The following is a 10992-nucleotide window of genomic DNA, read 5'->3' on the forward strand; positions in this document are numbered from 1 at the left end:
TGCAGCACAGTGTACACCTCGGGTCCTCTCCATCAAATACTAATTTGCTGCATCATATGCTATAGCTGCAGTGGAGCACAGTGAACACCACTGTGTAGACACTGCAAATAGTCTTTGATAGAAAGGGCTCTTGATGCTGTGTGACGCACATCCTTAGCCTGCTTCAGGATGGCACATTCTAGTGTGCGATATGACTATATCTTCCCTCATAGACCTACATACTCCACATTTGCCTCATCTTTCATTAGGCAGATAACCTTCTTGTTCTGAGGAACAAAACTGTAAGGATTATCGGCCTTGTATGAAAATGTGTTGAATTCTTCACCATGGTATGTCATAGCATCTTCACCCAACAGATGAAGCTATCTGTATCCATGTAAAGCAATTTAGCATCAGCGAAATGAGTTTTCGCAAACTTATAATAAAAGTGTTACATGTGGAGTTTGCTTCGATCTAGTGTTCACATCCCAACATAGATAGGTTTCGTGAACTCTACTGTAACCTTCGCCATCTCCACATCAACAAAGTTCTCATTGAAGATTGTTACTAATTTAAAATTTGGTCGGGCGATGCATTTCCTTACACCACAACGTCCATCCCATTCGGTTCTAATCAAAATTTCAAGATTTTCCTTCATATTCTCCACTATTCTGCCGAAAGTTTAATTATTCATTAATTTAAAAAAAATCTTTTTCAAAGTCACATGTTGCGGAAGCTTTCAGTGTCATATTCAGATCAATATACTCCTTCAGTAAGGAGGATTCCTTGAAGGAGATAGGCCAGGTGATTCTAACTAGCCTCATTCTCAACCAGAGACACTTCTCGAGATTATGATAGCGAATAATGTACCTCCACTTATTCCCCATCGTTGTCATCAGATTCAGGATGGAGGCTCCTTGCGGAATTAGTTGCTCTGGACACAGCAGCAAATCAGCGTGCACATCAAGCAAAGTAATAGGGTATATGAGATCTAAATAAACGGGAAATAATCTTTATTGCATCGATCTTATTATAATGTCGAAACCGGTTACCACATTAAAAATTTATGTGATCAAGACGATTTCCCTTTTATTTATAATAATTACATATCACTGTTTCCTATAATAAGAACTATGTTCTTTAAAATGTTATATGAGTTCTGTCTCCACCACATTCCCCTCATCAGGATCAGCTGCCATACCTTCAGTTTTCCACTTAATCCCTTGTACTCAGGTTCAGGCACAATTTGAAGCTAGCCAATTCACAGTGTTTGTTGCTTGGCATGCCTGGATAAGTTATTAGCATCCAAGTTCAAATGGTTCAAATGGCTCTGAGCACTATGCGACTTAACTTCTGACGTCATCAGTCGCCTACAACTTAGAACTAATTAAACCTAACTAACCTAAGAACATCACACACATCAATGCCTGAGGCAGGATTCGAACCTGCGACCATAGCGCCTAGAACTGCACGGCCACTCTGGCCAGCAACATCCAAGTACTTGATGTAACTCGAATCAAAGGATACGTTGAACCTCTCACACAGACACAGGTTATTTGCCTATGGACATACTGACAAAGTCACCATCGGTCAAAACTTCGATGCCGCGCTTCTTTACTTGAGCGTAGCATCCCAGGACAACCCAGGTGTTGTGTAACAACAGGCGGGATCCATGTTGTTGTTGTTGTCTTCAGTCCTGAGACTGGTTTGATGCAGCTCTCCATGCTACTCTATCCTGTGCAAGCTTCTTCATCTCCCAGTACTTACTGCAACCTACATCCTTCTGAATCTGCTTAGTGTATTCATCTCTTGGTCTCCCTCTACGATTTTTACCCTCCACGCTGCCCTCCAATGCTAAATTTGTGAACCCTTGATGCCTCACAACATGTCCTACCAAACGGTCTCTTCTTCTTTCCGCGAGAAAGAGCACGTATGTGTCCATGTTAAGTTGTGCATACTCTCCTAAAGTGGAGACACTGAATCCTCGCCAGACATTTATAGCATGCTCATATTCTGCATCCGTTATGGCATGGCCTGTAAGGTTGTTAGAGAAAATGCAGTTATGTCGAATAACCTGGTTTCGCTATCCACATACTCATATAGGGAACCCCCTTCCTAGTCACTAGCCGAAATATATCCTCGTTAGGGGATGCAGCTCGAGTGACGTGCATGTCCTTCAGAGATAGAGTTTCAGCAAATTTCTGGTGTGGTGCCTTCATAAAACGTAGCGAGTCAAGGACATGCAGCGTAATTCTTGGCATTTAGAGAAGAAACAACACTCTTGGCATTTAGAGAAGAAAATGTATTTCTCAACACTCTCAAGCAGGACACTAATCTGGTTTTTCTCCCATCCGAAAGTAGTCAAATTTTCAATAAGAATGTGTGTGTCATACCAGTTTAAATTTGAAAGAAAGTGAGAATGTGTCACAGCAATTGATTCTTCGAGTTGCGTGTCTCGCAGCTGCGCCACGAACTTCCCTGCAAGATTACAATGATCCGTAATAGGAGTTTCGGTGTTCTATCTAGCGGAAGCCCACAAATATGGCAGTCAGCCACATTATTGTACAAAACTTCATTCTCCTTTGATTTGCTCGTGGGAACATTGTCACTGTAAACCTCCCATGAAAGTTTTTCATTACATGCCTTTTTATCGGCTATATCCTTATAAATCTTGCTATAGCTGGACCCCCCCCCCCCCATTTACTGGATCATAGCTGTGCATATGGATGTCAAGGTGTAGTATTCAGCTGGGTGCTTTAGCTGACCTTCTAGCTTCCATCTCAGAAAACCAGCCCCATAAAGCACTCAATGTGGACTAATGAAATCACTCGGCAATTGATGTGCTCCTCGTTATCACGCCATCCCCCCTCCCCCCCCCCCCATTTTCCCACTGGGACAGTGCCACAATTAGACACACAGCAAAGTGCTGCATTTAATGATGGGATACCGTTGATCATTAACAACCTCGAGGAGCTCCATTTCCAGCACAGAAAGGCACACTTCAGGAAACCTCAAGAGGTCGCTGTACCCTCCTGCTGTATTCTCGATCCTAGTGAACGAGATGCACTCCTCAAAAGCGTTCGCAGGCACCAGGTATTCTAATTGCAGTTCGGTGCTACCATCTGATGTCCTTCACTAAAAGGACAGGAGAGGGAACTACCACTAGGGACGGGGTTATTACTCAGTTGACAACGATGCTACTGATGATGACTATCGATTGGAGGATTGGGCAGGTGCACATACTTTGTGGTTCAGGCAAGAACTTCAGGAAGGAGAAGATGGTGCATCGCCCCAGTGTGAGCAGGCTGGCTGTGGCTGTGGCTGTAAATGTGGTTGTTGCCACAACCCTGAGGCAGTTGCTGGAGGGAAGCTGGTCCATGGATGGCAGAGTGGAGCTGGTGGGAGTGGCGGCGTGGTTGTGGCTGTGACTGCGGCTGCTTATGCAGCGGCGGCTTCCTGCTCGTGAATGAGTGGCATCTTACACAGAAGAGCATGCAGCACAGGACCTCGTCTACACCATTGTTTCTTCGTACCCACACACTGCATACTGCATGGATTATGGTGCTGTAGAGAAAGAACAGCGACCAATAGCCAATCATTCTAGATGTCGCTTGTTGCTACAAGGAAAGAAAGAACACTGATTATTTCTAAGTAGACCGAGTGTGTATTACCTGTCTCACTCTGGACCCATGCGATATCTCTCAGGTTGTCTGGCATCTTTTGGGGCAGTGAGTGGAATAATTGTTAATGTTCCTATTATTTATTTAATGCTGTTGTTTGCCGTTCTCAACACTGGCTCTCTAACTACAATATTGGCAACCAGAAAGTGATTAGCAATACGTGAAGCCTGTAATTAGAATTCCTAGTGTCCACTTCATCTGAGAAGTATATTTATAGCTACAGCTTATGGCTCTGAGGAATTAGGAGATTGTCTGGGATTCATAATCAAAAACCATTCTCTCTACGATGTTCACTATACTCTGAAAGTCACAGACCAAAAAGAATCCACACGATCCAACTACCAGAGCAGTTCAGAGTCTAATGCGCTGATGCCACTATAACTGTTCAAATTAAATGTTTATGTGAATGCTCGTCATAATTTGATGATAATGTTCATCAAACGCCACGCTAAATAATGGTAGAATGTCTGTCCTGCGGCGGCATGTGAAAATACGACATACGCAAACTAAAGAGAGATCATTTACGTCATCCCAAAATTAACACTTCACTCGAAAACGATTTCATGGTTACGCGTATCCCGAGTAACTTATTACTGCATCCGAGGCTGTTTATATCAACCATACCGACGTGACGCGACTCCCGGCACAGGTGGTGCCCTAATCAGCGTCTGGAGAGAACTGGGGCCTTCCTTCTTTCTCGCGCAGCGTTCTTACATATAAAGCCGCGGTGCAGACGGCTAAGGGAACGCCTGATGAAATCTGCTCTCCCGACTAGCCGTTGGGCTAGTAATGCACCACTTTAAGTTATCGAATAAATCATTGCTTCCTTTGCTGATGGCCGATGAAGCTTTCAATTTAATTGTGCAATCAGCACACAAGTAAGTAATCATAATAAAAGTCTGACGTGGCTAAGTCAAATATTTTGTGTGAGAGAATTAATTTAATTACACTACACGCAGTAGACGAGCTCTGAACTTGCCGTTTGGACATACGCTATCGCTATAGTTTTATAGTTATTCAATTGAAACTTTGACATCTTTATGATTATAGCGGATCTCCCTTCTACTTAAATTTAAACGTCCTAGCTTTATTTATTCGCCTACTTAATCTATCTTGCTTCCTTAATTTTTAAGATAAAAACCAGAAAATCATGAATTTCAACTAAAATTTTAATTTGTGAGATCCAGAATACTGTTTCTACTAAATTATTATGCAAAAGGAATCTAAATATAAATTTTTAAGTTTCTAGCTCTTTTCTGTTGCGCCAATGATTTTTACAGGAAAACATCCAAATTTCGAAAATGGTTAAAGTTATTAAACTGATATTCAACACATATTGATTTTGTATTACTCCTGACATGCTAGAAACGTTTCAGGTTATTTACTCGATTTTTAAAGTATTGCGCAACATTTATGACGTAAGAGCTAGTTACAGCGGACTGGCTGGCACACAATGGAAAGACTGGTGCGAATTTTGTGAGTAGGCTGCTTCCCTACAATCTCCTCACGACAATGCAGCTCGCTCTCCATCTCCTCCATCCACTTAGACACCTCCTCACCCAAACCATCAGGAATTAATCAATCCAGCTCCCTCAAATTTCCTACAACAGCCGCATACTGATTTAATAAAAAAGTATATACACACAAAACTAAGAAAAAATTTAATGAATGTTTATGTATATACAGTATAGTTGCAATGGGATATGTACCCCTCCCTGCACCTGCATCTCGAAGTAATCTACAACATATTACATAAACACGTACTGTGAAGAAGAAAATATGTATACTTGTGATGCTGTTGTTGTTGCTGCTGCTCCTGCCGGCACTGCTGCTGTCTCTTAGCTTTCAACTGATCCTCTCTTTGGTGGATGTTTGCTGAAACAACAAGAAAAAAGTTAACATCGAAATCTAAACAGATGCTATGAAATCTGAATAAATGCTGCAAAACCTACGAAATCCAAACAGCAGTGATTTGCTACTATAACACGTTTTCAACTTCGAAATCTGAACACACAGGGACTTTATATTTAGAAACTTATTTACGAAATTATTAAATCTGACCTCATGGTATGAAACCTACATTTGAACAGATGCTATGATACTGAAATCTGAACAAAGTATGATTTGATACTACAAACCTTTTTTAGGGAAGTAAGCATTGCAAAATCCGATGTCATGCTATGAAACCAAAATATGAACAAATGCTGTGATGCCGAAATATGAACACAGTGTGATTTGATACTAGGAAAATTTTTTACAAAATTATATTTCGAAATCCGAACACACAGTGTTATGATACTACAGAACATTCTTAGAAAATTTGCACTACGACATCCGATGTCATACTATGAAACTTAATATGTGCTTACCTGGTAATTCTCTTTGTCTCAGGTGGTGTTGCTGATGCTGCTTGAAAAATGCCTCATCTTGCAACTAAACTAACACGGAATCAGGAAAACTGACGATCTAACTAATGCAGTTATGAACGATAGCAGAATGAGGATGAGAGTGGAGCAGGGTAGAATTTATATATTTTCACTGATTCAGCAGTAACCAATAGGGGCACAGTATTCTCAGGAGGGATGGAAACCTTCATCTGCTTGTTTGGACATATTGGTTTACATACAAATATGAAGTAACCACTTGAGAGAAAGCGGTGGTGGCTTGGTGAGAACACCCCAGGTACTAAATATGAAAGGGTTGCCTCCACCTAACGCTTTGTTCGACAGAAAGCAGCCACTTTAGAGGACCTGACACACATGTGGGCCTCTAGTCCTGCCCCAGGAAGTGGCGACTGGCTGTGAGGCTTCTGACAATGGTTCCCCTGCAGCAGGCTGTGAGGCACCCAGTGATGGTTTTCTGTGCACATAGTGGTGCACTAGATGGTCGCCCTGTGCATGCACAGTCTCGCAGTAGTTCCGCATGGTGCTATTAGAGGTGCGCACTGGTGCATATATGCCATTAGGCTGCAAACTTCCACAGTAAACAGTACCACCAGTGCTCAGCACACTGCCCAGCATCCAGCAGCACTCAGCTGGCAGACATCCACAGCATGCAGATACACGGGCCCAGGACCTGGCCGACAGACATGCGTGCACGCGATCCGGAACGGCGGCTAATGCACCAGACTTCATTCCATTCCTCAGTGCTTACAGTTATTACATCATGGGAAATGGGGGCAGACATGAGCTCTATCCAAGAGGGGGAGCCCTGTCTCCTGCAAACTGATTAAATGAAGAATATGCATCTACATTTTATTATTACTGACAATGATATGACATTCGTGTTGTGAGATCCTTCCTCTGCAGCACAAATTGAATTTTTTTCCCATCAGTTTTCAGATGTGGGTGGATGGGGGAGGGGGAAGGGGGAGGAGGAGGGTAAGAGCCAGTGTGGGAGGAAGATCCTACGGTGGTTGCATTGTGCACTATCTCGGTTGATCCCTGTGTATCAAGGTGAGCACACATATGAAAATTTTCCAGCAAGGCAACACCTCCAATCTGCAGCAGTGTAATTACATAATTCGGACATGTAATTGCTGGACATGAGCTTTTTCCGCAAAAGAAACAGATCTGACCGGTAAAAATTGAATTTTATAGATAAACAGTATATCTTTCGCAATGTAATTAACATTAATTTCAAGTTCGTATCATGAGATCATTCCTCTCCTGCACAGACTGTCTCTTTTGCCTGCCAACTTCCAGATGGTTGTGAGGAGTGCGAATGGGGCAGGGGAGGGGAGGTCTCAGGGATTTCCTGGGAGGAGAGAATGTAATCAATTGATCAATTTAATTAATGAGTCAATTAATTTGATATCTAAAGTGTGCTTGTATCACTGAGAGGGAGGGGTAAGGATGGGGATTTCCCAGGGGTGTGGTGGAGGAGGAGGAAGGGTGGGGGTTGCTCAGAAGATCTGATAATCCACTGGGAGGCCTAAATCAACCCCCAGGGTGTCATAAATCAATTAACAGAACAATAGGTTTGCCTGTGAATGTATGTTTGCCCCTGAATGTATCCAACCTGCACCAACAAAATGAGTGAGGGTCACCTTTGCCCTAATACTGGTTTGTTGATAGAATACTGTGGAAATGCGATCAGTCTACGAAGAAGATCGATTACAAAAGATATCTGTGACCCATCCTAGAATAGTGCCACGTCTGTGTGACCCTTAACAAATAGGATTAACAGAGCATATTGAAAGTATACAGAGGAGAGCAGCAAGAATGGTCATACGTTTGTTTGATCCATGGGAGAGTGTCACAGAAACGCTGAAGAAACTGAACTGACACTCTCTTGAAGATAGATGTAATTTATCCCAAGAAATCCTACTTAAAAAGTTTCAAAAGCAGGTTTCAAATTATGACTCTAGCAACATACAACAAACCCAACTATCGTTCTCGCGGGGATCGAAAGGACAAGATTAGATTAGTTACAGCACGCATGCAGACATTTAAATAATCATTCCTCCTGCGCTCTATAAGTGAAAAGTGAATGGAACAGGACCTACTGTGAAGCACTTCACAGTGGTTTGCAGAGTATAGATGGAAAAAATATCCAAGTCGTTCAGGAACATTTGCCACGGAAGCGAAGCAAAATAATGAAACAAAGATTAAGAATTAAGAAAAGCGCAAAATCCACTACGATAACTTGAGTGAGCTTCCAATATTGGCAGACGACGTCATCCGCAAAACTTTCTTCCCGAGAAACCTTGACGGTGATGTGATGAGAAGTTCCGTTGACGACCTATGCGAATTCCGCCATTTGATATCCATTACGGAATGTTTTGACATGACAGCAAGTGCTAATTAGCCGTTATTTAATCTGTTCCTTACCTTGCAGCTACACTTGCAGCATCCTACAGAGCACGATATATGATCAAAGAATGAAAAAAAAGAACGCGATGCTTCTACAACTGTGATACTTGAAGATGTTAACATTGCAAAAAGCGAGAACAAGCCTAGAGTGGCGTTTTATTGACGCGGTTTCACGTAGATCAGTTTCCAGTGTCCCAGCCATGGAGGTAGGAATATTCTTACCTCCATGGTCCCAGCGTGTATCGCTCTAGAGTCTTTGACTTTGTTGTGTTACACGCGAGAGTGTGAGCTCTTTGCGCAAGTATCAGCATGGCGCTCCACGAGTGACCGGTGTAGTGCCTGTTAGGTGGAAATTTGATTAATAGTTCATTTTAGTCACAGGGGAATATTTCCCCTGCTGTTGGAACTTAAACTGGAAATTGAGAATGACCCGGTGAGTAATGTTTTTGTATTTTCCATTAATGTTTTGGTTGTGTAGTACATGCTTGTCTTCCCAATTATTTGTTATTATTTTAAATTTGTTGAGGTTTCTGTTGTTTCAGGTCCAAAATAGAACTCGGTGATGTCACACCACACAATATAAAACAACTGAAGCGCCTTAATCAAGTTGTCTTCCCAGTGTCATATAATGACAAGTTCTATAAGGATGTCTTGGAAGCAGGAGAACTAGCGAAATTAGGTAAGACGAGCGGATTACAGAAGGTTATAAATTCTAGAAGTTAAGAAAGAGGACTTCACTCGACTGGAAAACGTTAGGATGCAAATAGTACTCGCCAGAAAGACATTATGCTGCAAACACTGTATTACAAAATGTTCGCTCTTTAAAATTATCAAAATTTATCCACAGCATATTACAATGACATCGTTGTGGGTGCTGTGTGCTGCAGAATTGATACATCGGAGAATTTGCGGCGTCTGTATATTATGACACTGGGTTGTCTTTATCACTATCGCCGGCTAGGAATTGGTACGAAAATGGTGGAACATGTACTGAACTATGTCGAAAAGGACGGAAATTTTGACAGCATTTTCTTGTAAGTACTGCACAGAGTATTCCTGTCAGTCATAAAAATGTCAAATTGCTAAGTTCCTTACGTATCTGTGTTGTGTAGAGATTTGAAAGCTACCTCGTTTGCCCTTATCAGTGCATTAATGCTATTGCTAAAAATGATACATATTTTTATTAGTCATTGTTATTTTTTCCCACAGGCATGTACAAGTAAACAACGAAGGTGCCATCGAGTTCTATAAGAAATTTGGCTTTGAGATTGTTGAAACGAAAGAGCGATACTATAAACGGATAGAACCTGCTGATGCTCATGTTTTACAAAAGACACTTAGACCCCAATCACGAGAAGACAAGTGATATAACAAATTACGACAGACTTTTATCTGTGAAATATGGAAAATTCTTTTTCACATGAGAACGAAGTGTTGTGATAAAAGAATATCAATTATTTGTTGGAATACTGGTCTGCAGTCAAACTTGAACATTTGTGATAATGACATTATGGTTCCAGCTTGCTTCCATTGTTCTTGTGTAGGTGTGATAATTCGATTGTGTAATGTTTTCTGCTCTCTGAAAGTGTAAAGTTTTGCTGTTTTAACATACTGAGAAATGAAATTTCATCACCTTTCAGTTTAATAAATTGACAAGTAAAGAACTGTAAATTCGTGTAATTTGTAAATGTACATAAAATTTGTAATATTTTTAAGCCATCCAAAATGATGAATCTGTATTAAACATTTTCCTGTGTGGCACTCACATAGAAGCACTTGATTTTTTGTGTGTTTTGAGAACACCAATTTTGTGGTTAATCTTTTAGTGACATGGTAGAGGCCAGCCAATCACATTTCTATCTAGAGACCCGTGTGCTGTTGTGTTGTCTGTTCTGCAGTTAATGTGAAAAGCCATGCCAGGCTGTCTGCACTTCAGCAATGCAGCCCCTTTATGTAAATGCATAAATATATTTACAGGAGATTTGTGTATTACACAATGCAGACACTCTGAATTAACCTTAGGTTCCATTTTTACAATGGAAAGTGTATTAATTATTCATGTGTAGACCAACTCCATTGTATGGCTGTTCCACAGACTGTATTTGTAAAAGCAGCCACAATTTAGGCCATATCAGTGATATTAAGTTGGGATAATTTCCTCTGTGAAAATGTGGCTGTGCTGGCTACTCACATACTTTGGGTTTTTTAATCTACACCTAAAGTTAATAATGCTACCCATCCACATACATCTAATATATTCATTCATGTAAGGAACGGGCTTTAAGCAGAAATGATTTTAAATGTCTGTCATTATTTGCCAGCACCTTTGATAGTGGAGCTTGTCAAATATTTTTATGGCTGCATACTTTGCTTTTTCACCAAGAATAAGATTAAGTTGTCGGTAAAGCTGACCATTTTATACTTAAGACTGCTGTTATTTTCAAGTTGAACCTGGTACTTTGAAACAGATTTCTGGAATAGTTAACATAGTACACTCACACACACCCTTTTTTTTCCAC

At 41.1% G+C, this 10992-nt stretch overlaps 1 protein-coding gene across 1 annotated transcript; it reads left to right on the top strand.

The window, feature by feature from the left end:
• Positions 1–8753: 8753 nt before the first annotated feature.
• Positions 8754–10144, top strand: LOC126459449 (probable N-acetyltransferase san). The gene is made up of 4 exons (XM_050095861.1): positions 8754–8906; positions 9016–9152; positions 9321–9507; positions 9683–10144. Exons 1-4 carry the CDS (start codon positions 8899–8901, stop codon positions 9837–9839), a joined length of 489 nt encoding a protein of 162 aa, XP_049951818.1. The 5' UTR covers positions 8754–8898; the 3' UTR covers positions 9840–10144.
• The last annotated feature ends 848 nt before the right edge of the window (positions 10145–10992 follow it).

The sequence above is a fragment of the Schistocerca serialis genome, chromosome 1, assembly GCF_023864345.2.
Source record: "Schistocerca serialis cubense isolate TAMUIC-IGC-003099 chromosome 1, iqSchSeri2.2, whole genome shotgun sequence".
Taxonomy (NCBI): Eukaryota; Metazoa; Arthropoda; class Insecta; order Orthoptera; family Acrididae; genus Schistocerca; species Schistocerca serialis.